Source organism: Siniperca chuatsi, linkage group LG22 (assembly GCF_020085105.1).
Source record: "Siniperca chuatsi isolate FFG_IHB_CAS linkage group LG22, ASM2008510v1, whole genome shotgun sequence".
Classification (NCBI taxonomy): domain Eukaryota; kingdom Metazoa; phylum Chordata; class Actinopteri; order Centrarchiformes; family Sinipercidae; genus Siniperca; species Siniperca chuatsi.
The window spans coordinates 24,325,512-24,339,420 of record NC_058063.1 but is presented as its reverse complement, the minus strand read 5'-3'; the positions used below and the strand labels follow the sequence as shown (position 1 = coordinate 24,339,420).

The 13,909-nt window shown below is 45.5% G+C and overlaps 1 protein-coding gene, 1 long non-coding RNA gene and 1 pseudogene across 2 annotated transcripts; all 3 read left to right on the top strand.

The window, feature by feature from the left end:
* LOC122870279 overlaps positions 1-1,119 on the top strand; it is a 234,146-nt pseudogene extending 233,027 nt beyond the window's left edge.
* On the top strand, positions 41-573 carry LOC122870343. The gene is made up of 2 exons (XR_006376549.1): positions 41-112; positions 514-573. It is a non-coding gene; the product is annotated as an uncharacterized LOC122870343 (long non-coding RNA).
* Positions 1,120-5,932: 4,813 nt separating the features above from the next.
* LOC122870250 (H-2 class II histocompatibility antigen, E-S beta chain-like) lies at positions 5,933-10,247 on the top strand. The gene is made up of 6 exons (XM_044184319.1): positions 5,933-6,055; positions 6,489-6,761; positions 7,842-8,055; positions 8,130-8,200; positions 9,215-9,328; positions 9,727-10,247. Exons 1-6 carry the CDS (start codon positions 6,001-6,003, stop codon positions 9,750-9,752), a joined length of 753 nt encoding a protein of 250 aa, XP_044040254.1. The 5' UTR covers positions 5,933-6,000; the 3' UTR covers positions 9,753-10,247.
* Positions 10,248-13,909: the final 3,662 nt, after the last annotated feature.

The following is a 13,909-nucleotide window of genomic DNA, read 5'->3' as shown; positions in this document are numbered from 1 at the left end:
GTTAATGTCTCTGTGGAGGTGAAGCAGCAGCGTGTGTTTTCTGTCTCCAGATGTGGAGGTGAAGCAGCAGCGTGTTAATGTCTCTGTGTGTTTTCTGTCTCCAGATGTGGAGGTGAAGCAGCAGCGTGTTAATGTCTCTGTGTGTTTTCTGTCTCCCAGATGTGGAGGTGAAGCAGCAGCGTGTTAATGTCTCTGTGTGTTTTCTGTCTCCAGATGTGGAGGTGAAGCAGCAGCGTGTTAATGTCTCTGTTTTTTCTGTCTCAGCAGATGTGGAGGTGGAGGTGAAGCAGAAGCAGCAGCGTGTTAATGTCTCTGTGTGTTTTCTGTCTCCAGATGTGGAGGTGAAGCAGCAGCGTGTTAATGTCTCTGTTTTCTGTCTGTCTCCAGATGTGGAGGTGAAGCAATGTGGAGGTCTGTGTGTGTTTCTGTCTCCAGTGTGAAGCAGTTAGCGTGTTAATGTCTCTGTGTGTTTTGGAGGTGAAGCAGTGTTAATGTCTGTCTCCAGATGTGGAGGTGAAGCAGCAGCAGTGTTAATGTCTCTGTGTGTTTTCTGTCTCCAGATGTGGAGGTGAAGCAGTGTTAATGTCTCTGTGTGTTTTCTGTCTCCAGATGTGGAGGTGAAGCAGCAGATGTGGAGGTGAAGCAGCGTGTTAATGTCTCTGTGTTTTCTGTCTCCAGATGTGGAGGTGAAGCAGCAGCGTGTTAATGTCTCTGTGTGTTTTCTGTCTCCAGATGTGGAGGTGAAGCAGCAGCGTGTTAATGTCTCTGTGTGTTTTCTGTCTCCAGATGTGGAGGTGAAGCAGCCCGGTATTGGACCTGTCTCTGTGTGTTTTGTGGACTCGGTCTGACGGTCGGTCTGCTCGGTGTGGCTGCTGGAACCTTCTTCCTCATCAAAGGAAACGAATGCAGCTGATTGGCTGGAGCCGGTGATGTCATCAGGACGGAGTATAATTATGTAAACTGGAGTTATAACACTTCTGTCTGAGTAACAGATTTCTGTCTAACAGCTTTTCTTCGTGTTGCTGCAAATAAAATCACTATTTTCTGTAAATCTGATGAATGCTGAAATGTTGTCACTGAACTTCTGTTGAAATAAAGTTTGAAGTTTTGTAAACATCATGAAGTCTTACAGGATCAGTTCTGTGCTGATACAATAACCCCAGTTCAGTAGTTTCTCCTGCTGCTCGTACTGATGTGAGATCCTTAAAGGGACAAACACAGACTGAATTTTGTAAACGGACAGAAACTGTGGAAGATCTCCGCTCGATGTGTTTAACTGAAGCTTCATATTAACTTCAGCTAAACGTCTGAATATGTTTCCACTTCCGTCTTCCATCACTTCCATTAAACTGCTGTCGTGATCTATCAGTGATCAATAAACAGGACGAATGATCGCAGCAACTTTAAACGCTTGATGTTTACACGCACACTGAAACCGTCTGGACTTTCAGGTTAATCAATACATTTCTGGCTGCTGTTATGATTTTGTGTGGAACTTCCATAAATGATCTTTGATCCAGCGAGTTTACAGCCGCAGACTGTTTTGGAAGAAATGTAACTGAATCGCGTTTCTAACAACGTAACGAGGAAATGTTGTTCATTCAGTTATCTGCCACGTCAGCACTTTGAAACGAGACGTTCACTGAACGCGTGTTGATCTCTTTTCCTACGATGTCCGCCTCTGGAATAAAATACTCGCTGTACTCGTGAGCTTCCTCCTGCCTGACCTCTGACCTGCAGCACATCTCACACTACAGAAAGTGTTTCTCGCTGAGCTCAGATCACTTTTCCGTCTCGACGCAGTGCGGGAGGATAACTCCGTCTGCAGGAGCTGAAGAGCTTCTCCTCACTCTGCAGTTAAACGTTTCTACAGTCGTTTCTCTGCCGAATGTGACCGAGCACAGAAACTCTCCTGACGACCAAACCGTCGCGCACGTTAGACGTTTAATCAGAATCAGAAAGACTTTATTGATCCCCGAAGGGAAACTCTTTGTTCCAGCAGCCCGTCTTTACGTCAGCGCACACAGGAGGAAGTACTAGAAAACAATATGATACACTATAAACACTATAAAACTGGTCAGAAATAAATGAAGTATCCTGTCGGTATAAGTATAAGATAAACTAAGTGTCGAGTACCAGGTGGGTTTACTGGTTGGTGATGAAAGTACAGTCTAAAATACAATGTAACTACTACTACTAATAAATAATAAGTAATAAGCGGGGGTGCATTTACTGTCGAGAGTAATTGAGGTATATAGTATCAGTAGCAATAAATAAGAAAAACTAACAAGGGAAAACTAATATTACACGGAGTATTAACAGAATATTGCACAATTATTATTAATTATGGCGGAGATGTAATGATCAATGTCCAGTTTAGTGGCCTAGGGTCAAACAGACTAATCCTTAGAGGATACACTTACACACTAAATACTACAATACCCATGAGCCTCGGCTGGGGAGGAGACTTCAAAACGCTTTGTTGTTGAATCCATGAAGGAAACGCGTCGCCATGGTTACTGAATTCATCCAAACGGATCCAGAACCAGAACCTGGATTAAGGGATCGTCAGCTGAAATGGAGTCTCGATGTGGGACATTCAGAGGTTTCTTCACGTCAGCCACAGTGTGGAAACTCCGCCGGGCTGTACCTTTTATCTTGTTGTTGCTAGCTGAAGCTAAGCTAGCAGTAGCCACAGATTTCTGCGTGGGGGGGTTCACGCACTGAACTGGTTTAGTCCCTTCGTCAGAACCGGAGCCGACAGAAACCAGCCACTGAAGTTCACTTCCTGTCCTGCTGCTGCTGCTGTCTTACTGAGTCCAGAGACGATGATGATAATAATAATAATAATAATAATAATAATAGTAATGATGAGGTAACAGTTATCGTGTCAGAGGGAGCGATGCCCCACCTCACGTGATCTCACGGGGAGGCAGACGTAAACAGAAAATGGAGATGGAGGTGGTGCAACAACTGGCTGTGGTAACGTTAATGACTTGCAGTGAGAAGAAACAAAAGCGGGAGCACGAGTCGGGTGGGGAGACGCGGTCAACACGGGTTGTCAAGTCTGAAGAACTGGAGGTGAGATTTAACATATGTCAACAGTAGCTAGTATGCTAGCTAACATTAGCCTCAAGGGCTAGAATGTTTACCGTTGCTTGGCAACACCGTCAGTGTCACCGTCTCCTTGTAGACTTGTCTCTCTCATTGGCACTGCACTGACCTCTGACCTGTATCTACAGTAGGTGTTAGGGTTTGTTGCTGACCTTTGACCTTCAGCTGTATGTTTCCCACTCTCCGCTGTCCTCCTAACGCTGTGACGGTGCAGGTGTAGGTGCCGCTGTCAGAGAGGTGGAGTTTTGTCAGATTGAGGCTGAGGTCTCCGGTTCCCAGAGCGTCAGGCATCATGGATGTTCGGCCGCTGTAAAGCTGGTTTTGATATGTAAGTTCATCACCTTCCTGCTGACGCTGGTGGACGGTTGGAGGATTGAGATCATAGCGGCTCCACACCACTGTGGGGTCGTCTAGTTCAGCAGTTCGATACTCACAGGGCAGCTGGACAAACTCCTCCCCCTCATACAGCTCCACAGCTGAGGCATGCTGGGAAACTGTGAGGACAGTCTGACTGGACAGTCTTCTACATTCATGAGGATTTAAAGACACATTTGAAAATATGCTACCTTTAATATGTTTGTCATGTTTTTATCTGAAGAAAACATCGTCATGGAGCTTAAACTGGCTAATGAAGTTAAGATAAAAGAAATACAGATTAAAGACATGACGGACTGAGGTGATGATCAGATCAGAAGGAGGAAGGTTATCTAACAGTGCACGAGGATCACAACCACCACAAACATCTTCATCTTCCTGTAAAAACTACAACAACCACAATAATCTGCTTCTCACTAAACTAACACTTCAAAAAACACATTCAGGACATCAGTTCACAGCCAGCTGTCACTTTCCTCCTCCTGATAATCTACTGACACTGTGAAAACTAGTTTCACTTTAAACTGTTTCCAGTGAAGCAGCTGTTGGAATGTAAAGAAACAGGCTGAGCAGCATTCACACAAACCTTATTGTGATAGATAGATGTGGCTGCTGAGCTAACTGCAACATACTTGGTAGCAGCTAAAATGCTGCTGTTAGCCAACCAAAATATTTCCCCAAGCTTTCACTGTGTCTTTATTCAGATACTCTCTTCTCTCCTCACTCATCTGCTGCCAGTTCAGTTTAGATCATTCATGGAGGTTTGCGGTGATGCCAGAGGCTTCAGAGCGGACGGCTGGTTCGGGAACAGTGACGTTCTCTCAGTGTGCAGATTCAATGTAAATCATGCCCCTCCCCTCCGACGCCTTCTCTCCACGCCACATGACTGAAAGTTGAAAATGAAAACCAGTGACACTGAAAAGAAACTGACAGCATAAAAAAAAAACACTGAAAAAAGACAAACTGAAAAACACATAAGAAAGCAAAACATTTGTATATAGTCAGAGTATGTGAAAATGAAAACTGGATTATTTCATTTTAATTTTTACTCAAACAACACGTACATGTGTAAAATTATAATGCTATTGTGGAATTACATTTTCAAGTTTGCATTATCATTTGAATATAGTCCCGTATAGGCTTCCATACTTTAGTGATGAACATGGAAACTTGCTGATATGAGGACTTAATGTGATAAAAAACATGTGATGATGCATTAAAGCAGTAAAAAGGATTGTGATGTGAGATAATAAATAAATTAAAACTTAAAAAGGACTTATAAAGAGATAAAAACACATTAGCACTACAGGTTTGAGATGCAGCAGCTAACAGACTGGAGCGTCCCTCATGTCCACTATGAAAACAAAGGTTTTCGGTGAGCTTCCAAAGGTTTAATGGTAGAATCTAAAAACAGAGCGTACATTTGAATCTGAGGTCTGTCTGTGTGAAGTCTGCAGGACAAAACTCCCAGAAACCAGAGAAGAGTTTCTGCTCCGAACAGGAAGCCTCAGCTTCAAACTGCAGCCCTGTACAGTGATTCCTCACTGAACCTGAACTGTGTAAGCTGTCAGACATGCAGCATGATAATAAACACTTCAGGAGTCAAAACCTGCATCTAAGAGTATGAAATCAGACTGGTGCCATTTTAAACAGCAGATTAAACCTCCACATGTGGCAGTCAAAGCTAATCACTGAGTTAAAGAGAAGAAAAACATGTTGAAACAAGGATTCACTGAGAAAAGCCTGTTTTTACTTTACACAACAAACATGTGATACCATTTCCGCCGGAGGCGGCGCACTTTAGAGTCGTTTCCGGTATCTGTGTCACGTGGGTTTCGCCACGGCCCCGCCCGCTTAAGAGACTAACGGTGGATCCATATTTCAGAGCCACATGTCTCCCGAACACTCTGACACTAACAGGACTTTTTCCAGACACACAAATCAGGCTTAAGACTGGATCTGTAAACCCCTCACATTACCAGGTAATCTGGGCCGAACATCGGCACCGACCACGATCCCAAACCAGGTTTCAAACACCAGTTCACCCAGTCAGAGCTGCGATTCTCACTGTGCACCAACAGCAACACAGAGCCCTTCAACTTCTTTCAGTTAGGAACCGAAACTCCTTCAACACTTCAACTGTTTTCACTGCTCTAACTGCTGCGTCTCGGCTGCAAACAACTCCACTTCAGGAAGTTTCCACTTTTAGTTTAGAAACGCTGAAAATGTCCAGATGTGAGTTTTCTGTCTGTGAGGCGCAGATCAATAACCTCCAGATGAACGACAGAGACACAGATCAATAACATTTTACTGCAGACAGATCATAAGAATAATGATTATACTAATAATAATAACAATAATGAGCTAGCAGTCCCTCCTGTGACTGAGTGGCTTCTGCCTGACTTGTCTGCCTGGTAACAGCTGATGATCAGGTCATGTGATCATGTCCTCTGGTTTTTAGAGCAGCTCTCAGTCAGACTGTGTCAGTGTTTGTCAAGTGAACAGAGGAACATGGCTTCATCCTTTCTCAGCTTCTCGCTCCTCTTCATCAGCCTCTGCTCAGCAGGTAGGATCCATACACCGATCAATACACTGATCACTGATCAATATACACTTTATACTGTTTATACTTCATCAGCCTCTGCTCAGCAGGTAGGATCCATACACCGATCAATACACTGATCACTGATTAATACACCGATTCATACACCGATCCATACACCGATCAATACACCGATCAATACACTGATCACTGATCAATATACACTTTATACTGTTTATACTTCATCAGCCTCTGCTCAGCAGGTAGGATCCATACACCGATCCATACACCGATCAATACACCGATCAATACACTGATCACTGTTCAATACACGATCACTCATCAATACACCGATCACTGATCAATACACTCATTAATACACCGATCAATACACCGATCAATACACCGATCACTGATCAATAGTTTCACACTGAGGTCAGATTCTGTTTATCTTCAGATGGATTTCGGTGGTATGGGCTGGACCGCTGTGATTTTAACTCCACTGAGCTGAAGGACATCGAGTACACCAGGTCTGTATATTACAACAAAGTGGAGTACGCCCGGTTCAGCAGCAGTGAGGGGAAGTTTGTTGGATTAAGTGAATACGGACTGAAGAACGCTGATTACTGGAACAGTGATCCTTCATATCTGGCTGCGATGAGAGCTCAGAAGGAGACGTACTGCGAACACAACATCGGGATCTGGTACAGCAACATTCTGACTAAATCAGGTGAGTCTGAGTTTCTGTAACGTCCAGCAGCATCAGGTCAGTTATTGATTCATGTATTGATTCATGTATTGATTCATTAACACGCTGACTGGATCAACATCAGCTGACTGATCATTAATTCTTATTATATTTACAGTTTGAACAGTGAAATCAACGGAAGTGTTCAGACCAGTTTGCTTCACACTTCAGCTGCTTAGTTATGTTTCTATGTTTCTATGAGCTTCTTGTTGCTGCCTCAGCTCATCGTGCTCGGACCCTTTTATTATCTGAACTCACGTCCACTAAATATTATAACGTTTGTTTTGAATTATGTTAAAAATGTCAGAGACACTTTCCCTTCACTCTGCTGACTAATATTACTGCCGAGACCTTTAACTTCAGAGAAACAAGCGTCTGACGGCGTCACAGAAATATAATGATTCAGCTTTAGCAGACAGATATTAATGTGAACCTGTACTTTAGTAAAACTCAGGGATGATTTCCTGAGCTTTCTGTCGCCACCTGCTGGTCTTTTCATAAAGGAAGCTTACTGTGAAAAGTCTCTTTACGTTCTGAATTTTAACATCAGCATATTTTTATATCAGCGTCTCGGGGAAGAATCTGGCAAAACCCCGAGTTAAATCCACGACTGTATTATTTATAGAGCCACAAGTGTCTGTGACACACACCTGTAAACCTGGAATCAGGACCCTCGTTTAGACTTACATTCAGGGAGGGGGTGTGAGAGGACGCGACCCCCTCCTCCCTAAACTGAGCCTTGACGCCATCGCAGAGGTCACGTGATCAGGAGCAGTGACATCAGCTGATCGGCCTTTTGCCGCTCTGCTTTGAATCGAAACGTGAACCGTGAGAACCGTGACCCCGGCCAGGTGAGAACCGTGACCCCGGCCAGGTGAGGGATTTATAACACCACCAGAAGATTTGCGTGTTTAGAAACTTGGGCTCCGTTTCCTGGTTGCAGCGGTGACATCACAGCCTCCACCTGGTGGAAACGCTGGCAGGTGGTGCTGCTGTTACCTCAGCGCTACTACTGATAATGTTTGTGAACTTTTATTAACAGTAATGGTGTCTGTGTTGCAGCGGCGCCCTACGTCAGGCTGAGCTCCACGGCGCCCTCCGGTGGGAAACACCCCTCCATGTTGGTCTGCAGCGTCTTCGACTTCTACCCCCAACAGATCCGAGTGAGCTGGCTCAGAGACGGACAGGAAGTCACCTCTGATGTCACTTCCACCGACGAGCTGGCAGACGGGGATTGGTACTACCAGATCCACTCTCACCTGGAGTACACGCCCAGGTGAGTCCAGGTCCAGGTCCAGGTCCAGGTCTCCCAGTAAGTGTGACAGTCTGATGTGTTGGTTTGTGTTGAAGCAGGTCTGGAGAGAAGATCTCCTGTGTGGTGGAGCACGCCAGCCTGAAAGAGCCTCTGGTGACCGACTGGGGTAAGTACCTGTCTGCCTGTCTACCTGTCTGTCTGTCTACCTGTCTGTCTGTTCACCTGTCTGTCTCTATACCTGTCTGCCTGTTCACCTGTCTGTCTGCTCACCTGTCTGTCTGCTCACCTGTCTGTCTGCTCACCTGTCTGTCTGCTCTCCTGTCTGTCTCTCTACCTGTCTGTCTGTCTGTCTGCTCACCTGTCTGTCTGCTCACCTGTCTGTCTGTTCACCTGTCTGTCTCTCTACCTGTCTGTCTGTTCACCTGTCTGTCTCTATACCTGTCTGCCTGCTCACCTGTCTGTCTATCTACCTGTCTGCCTGATCACCTCCTGTCTGCCTGCTCTGTCTGTCTCTCACCTGTCTGTCTGCTCACCTGTCCGTCTGCCTCTGTACCTGTCTGTCTGCTCACCTGTCTGCCTGCTCACCCGTCTGCCTCCTCACCTGTCTGTCTCTATACCTATTTGTCTGTCTACCTGTCTGTCTGTCTACCTGTGTGCCTGCTCACCTGTCTGTCTTTCACCTGTCTGCCTGCTCTCTACCTGTCTGCTGCTCACTGTCTATCTCTGCTCACCTGTCTGTCTGCTCACCTGTCTACCTGCCTCTCTATCTGTCTGTCTGCTCACCTGTCTGCCTGCTCACCTGTCTGTCTTTCTACCTGTCTGCCTGCTCCTCTACCTGTCTACCTGCTGTCTGTCTGTCTCTCTACCTGTCTGTCTGCTCACCTGTCTACCTGTCTCTACCTGTCTGTCTGCTCACCTGTCTACCTGTCTGCCTGCACACCTGTCTGCCTGCTCACCTGTCTATCTGCTCACCTGTCTCTGCCTGCTCCTCTACCTGTCTGCCTGCTCACCTGTCTGTCTCTCTACCTGTCTGCCTGCTCCTCTACCTGTCTGCCTGCTCACTTGTCTGTCTCTCTACCTGTCTGTCTGCTCACCTGTCTGTCTCTCTACCTGTCTGTCTGCTCAACTGTCTACCTGTCTGTCTGCTCACCTGTCTGTCTCTCTACCTGTCTGTCCTCAGACCCGTCCATGCCCGAGTCCGAGAGAAACAAGATCGCCATCGGAGCCTCAGGACTGATCCTGGGTCTGATCTTATCTCTGGCTGGATTCATCTACTACAAGAGGAAGGCCCGAGGTCAGACCAGTACACCTGATTCAAAACCAGTTCAGACCAGTACACCTGATTCAAAACCAGTTCAGACCAGTATACCTGGCTCAAAACCAGTTCAGACCAGTACACCTGGTTCAAAACCAGTTCAGACCAGTACACACTTCAGTCTAGTGTCAGATTGGTTTCAGACTGTTTGGGACCAGTTCTGGTCCAGGCTCAGAGGAGGTTCAGACCAGGTTCAGCAGAGTCTAAGATCACTTTGACCTTACTAGTCCTTCAGAAACCGGTCTGTTGTTTCACTAAATGACATTTTACTGATTGACGGGCGTCGACTTTTGTTTCAGACCAGTTTAGTCCAGTTTTATTGACGTGTCTGTATCTGTTACTGACCCTGTCCTTGTCGCTTCTTTTCTTTAAACCAGGAAGGATTCTGGTTCCCACTAACTGAGCCTGGACCTGGTCCTGGATCCTGTAGCTGTTGGTCAGACGGAGGAAAAAGCAGCTGCTGCTTCAACCTGCTTCCTGTGTTTTCAGCTCAGCAGACTGTCGGTGCTGCCACCTGCTGGACTGGCTGAACTCCTGATTCTCTGCTGGTCTCTGTACTCTGGTACTCTGCTGGTCTAAACCTTGATCCAGGACTGTCGGACCACCGTCCTGTTAAACTGTCTGAGGACTGTTAAAGTCCTTCAGAAACCATCAGGACCGGTATTCGCTCTGACAGCCCTGGACCAGGTTTAGTCTGGCCTCTGGATCTGGACTCTGCTTCCTCTACATGTGATCTGATGCTTTACTGTGTGAAATCAATATTTTACAGCCATAAATATGATCTCCAATATAATCCAGTGGTCTGAATGATTCTGGGCTCGTAGGTTGTGTGATTGTTAGATTTACATATTTTACTGAGTGAAACGTTTTCTAACCAATAAACCATCAGAAAACTCTGCGACTCTGTGGATTCATTAAAGAAACGCTGATGAAGAGTCTCGTCTGTGACGATCCGTGTCTGACAACAAGTCTTTATTCACCGAGGACATTAGCGTAGCAGCAGCTGCTGGGCGTCACTGACATATTAATTAATGTCTATAAATCGTTATTAGAACAGTCATTAATTAATAACCGTCGCTGATTATTTCTGTCGTGTTTCAGATGTTTAAGCTTCTGAAGCTGAACTTCCTCATCAAACAGTCTGAGCTCGATGCTTCAGCTTAACTGTTAAAGTTCATTTAACTGTAATTTCAGCTGACATTAAGTTTAATCTGCAGTTTTAACGTCTGCAGCAGCAAAGATCATCTTCGTCTGTTTCGTTCAGTTTCAGCAGGGAAACAGAGGAGCTGCATGAGACCTGTTCGCTGTAATAAATCCTGTAATCTTCGTCTCTCACGACAGACGTGAAGCCGCTGAATGAGCTGAAAGAGCTGATTCTTCTCATGTAAAATAAGTTTCCCAGCAGTGAAACTGAGACAAACGAAGCTATAAAACCTCCTGAACAACAGTAATCAGAGCAGCTGTTTCCCGATATATACATTTAACATATTGATCATTTATCAATATCCAGTGAAACTCTTCACAAATCGGACGTCAGCCGATGACAAGTCTTGTCATTTGGTCTCAGATGTTGAAATCAGGAACCTTCTCTAATAAATGATGAAACTGACAGTGAAACTGTGTCTGTTCATCTCTTTAAGCTTCAAACTGAATCTCTGGTTTGGAGTCCGGTTTTACCGAACGGCTGTTTGTGGAGTTCAGCCTCATTTCACTGATCTGAGATCTGCTGTTACACACAGACAGATACATATACAGCTAATCCATCATCTACATCTGTGCTGCACCTGTCTGTCTGTCTACCTGTCTGTCTGTCTGTCTGTCTCTCTCCTGTCTGTCTTTCTGTCTGTCTGTCTCTCTGCCTGTCTCTCTGCCTGTCTGTCTACCTGTCTGCCTACCTGTCTCTCTACCTGTCTGCCTGTTTGTCTCTACCTGTCTGCCTGTCTCTCTACCTGTCTGTCTGTCTGCCTGTCTGTCTGTCTCTCTACCTGTCTGTCTGTCTCTCTACCTGTCTGTCTCCCTGTCTGTCTGTCTCTCTACCTGTCTCTCTGTCTGCCTGCCTGTCTCTAGCTGTCTACCTGTCTCTCTACCTGCCTGTCTGTCTGTCTCTCTACCTGTCTGTCTGTCTCTCTACCTGTCTGTCTGCCTGTCTGTCTGTCTCTCTACCTGTCTGCCTGTTTGTCTCTACCTGTCTGCCTGTCTCTCTACCTGTCTGTCTGTCTCTCTACCTGTCTGTCTGTCTCTCTACCTGTCTGTCTGTCTGTAGCAACACTAACGAGCAGCTGCCAAACAAGACGTGTCGAAGAACTTTACAATAATTACTGAGTCAAGACAAAATATCTCTTATTTATAATCTCGTTTAAAAGTAAAGAAGCATTACTGTTTCTGTTTTTCTCATTGGCCGACTGGGGTAAGTACCTCTCTACCTGTCTGCTCACCTGTCTCCTCTCTACCTGTCTGCCTGCTCACCTTGTAACACAAAAAGCCGTTACGTCGGGGACGAGGACACTGGAGGATGATGTTTCCAGATGTGCTGATGCAGTAAGTGAATGTGCCTCCATACTGACACAGGAAATGAATTGCACCAGTTCAGAATGTGGATCACATGTTAAATCATCCGTGTCTGATCGTATCTTTACTCAGTGGTATCGGATGTCTGGGCTCATTCAGTCATTCTGTTCATCCTGAGTTTCATCCAGTATTTTTATTCATGGGGGACGAAGAAGAGGAAGAGGAAGAGGAAGACAACAACAACAACATCAAAGCCAGTAAACGTGGGCGGACGCTGAGAGGAGCAGCTGGTGCGGCCGACCTTCAGAAGGGAAACGTCTGCCTTGTTGTTCCTGTGATACGTGTAATGTTGTAGTCGCACAGACTGAATCTCGTGTAGGTGTAACCACGGTAACGGATGAGCACAGGTCAGGAACTGAGAGGCGGAGACCCGTCACACCTGAGCAGGAGCCTGGTGCCCTGGTGAATAACAACAGGAAGTTGTGAGCTTTAAAATTAAAGATTAAAAGCAACTAGGAAACCGTTGGTGGGCGAGGCTGTGGCGCCCTCTGGTGACACGAAGACAAACTGCGTGATGTGGGATTGAACATGAACTGCTTTCAGTCTAAAACTGAATAAATATAACGATGTGAAACGTCGGCATGTGGCTCTAAAAGGTAACCTGTTATGTTTCAACATGGGTCTCATAAGAGTCTCCATTGTGACAGAAGAGCAGATTTACAGACGCCTCTGAGTCTGAAAGGGGAAGAAAGTTTCCCCCAGGTTACTGAAACTAGCGGCATGGATCAGCTTCAGAGCGCTCGCAGCTCGTCCGCTCGCACCTGAAGCAGCAGGACATCAGTGGACTGTCCGCTGGCAGAGCTAACGATAGCTGATCGTCCACTAAGCTAATAATGTTAGCTGATCAAATCAAAGCTGCCCTCTGAGAGTTTCTCCGCCCACCTCAGCACTAACTAGGTTACTAACTGCTTTGCTAACTAGTTTCAGACTAAACCAGGCTGCACATTAAAGCTTAAAGCTGTTTGACATCTTGAGAAATCTTCTCCTCCTTCTGGCTGTGAGTCAGAGGTTCAGCTTGACTCCACTCTCATGTCCGTACAGTGAATATGAAGCTACAGGTTAGCTTAGCTTAGCATAAAGACTGGAAACAGGGGGAAACAGCTAGCCTGGCTCCAGATCCCAGCAGGGCTGCAGGATCCACTCAGACCTGAGACCAGAACAGATCCATGAGCAGCAGAGGTAAGATTAGGTAAGATGTTAGATGTTCAGGTGTTCAGAGAACAGAAACAGCAACAGGAAGCTGAGTCTGAGAAGCAACCTGAGAGACGCAGGAGCCAAATCTACAGTTTGATCACAGAAGAAGAGAAACCAATCTCAGGCGAGGCTGCGGGCGTCATTTACTGTAGCCGCCATTAGCCGCCGGAGGCTAAGAGACAAGTTAGCATCCTGTCATGCTGAGAGACATGTGACCTGGAGGAGTTTCCATTAAAGATCATAAAGGACCACAAAGGATCATAAAGGACCATTAAGGATCATAAAGGACCACAAAGGATCATAAAGGACCACAAAGGATCATAAAGGACCACAAAGGATCATAAAGGACCACAAAGGATCAAGTATTTTCTCCTGTCTGTTCTGCTGGACGTGAAGTCAACACACTGACTGCTGACACTCTCACAGGTTCTCATGTTCTCATTATAGTGGCTGCTCTTTACAGTTTTTTTTATTCGCTTTGGTACTATTTTCACAAGTATGTGGTAAAACCTCACAACTGTTAGTACAAAACTCAAAGCAGATCATCAAAAAGTCTGTTTTTTCAAACATGTAATCACGTGTTCAATTGACAATGTACAATGCACTAAATTACACAATCACTTTGTCACCACACCTAATCAGTGTGTCATCAAAGAAATACTTTTCATATGAAGTAATTGTCTTTCACAATGCAATGCTCACAATACTTTTGAAATGCTTCTCATCTAATTTGCGTAAATACATTTGACCAACACTTAATCCAACTGATCTTGATGGTTAATCACTGAACCGTTTGGT

Excerpts from the sequence above, each read along its gene's own strand:
- LOC122870250 (XM_044184319.1), top strand. The coding sequence starts at position 6,001 with ATGGCTTCATCCTTTCTCAGCTTCTCGCTCCTCTTCATCAGCCTCTGC. Across the intron at positions 8,056-8,129 it reads CACCTGGAGTACACGCCCAG|CAGGTCTGGAGAGAAGATCT; the intron begins GTGAGTCCAGGT and ends TTTGTGTTGAAG. Across the intron at positions 9,329-9,726 it reads CTACAAGAGGAAGGCCCGAG|GAAGGATTCTGGTTCCCACT; the intron begins GTCAGACCAGTA and ends TCTTTAAACCAG.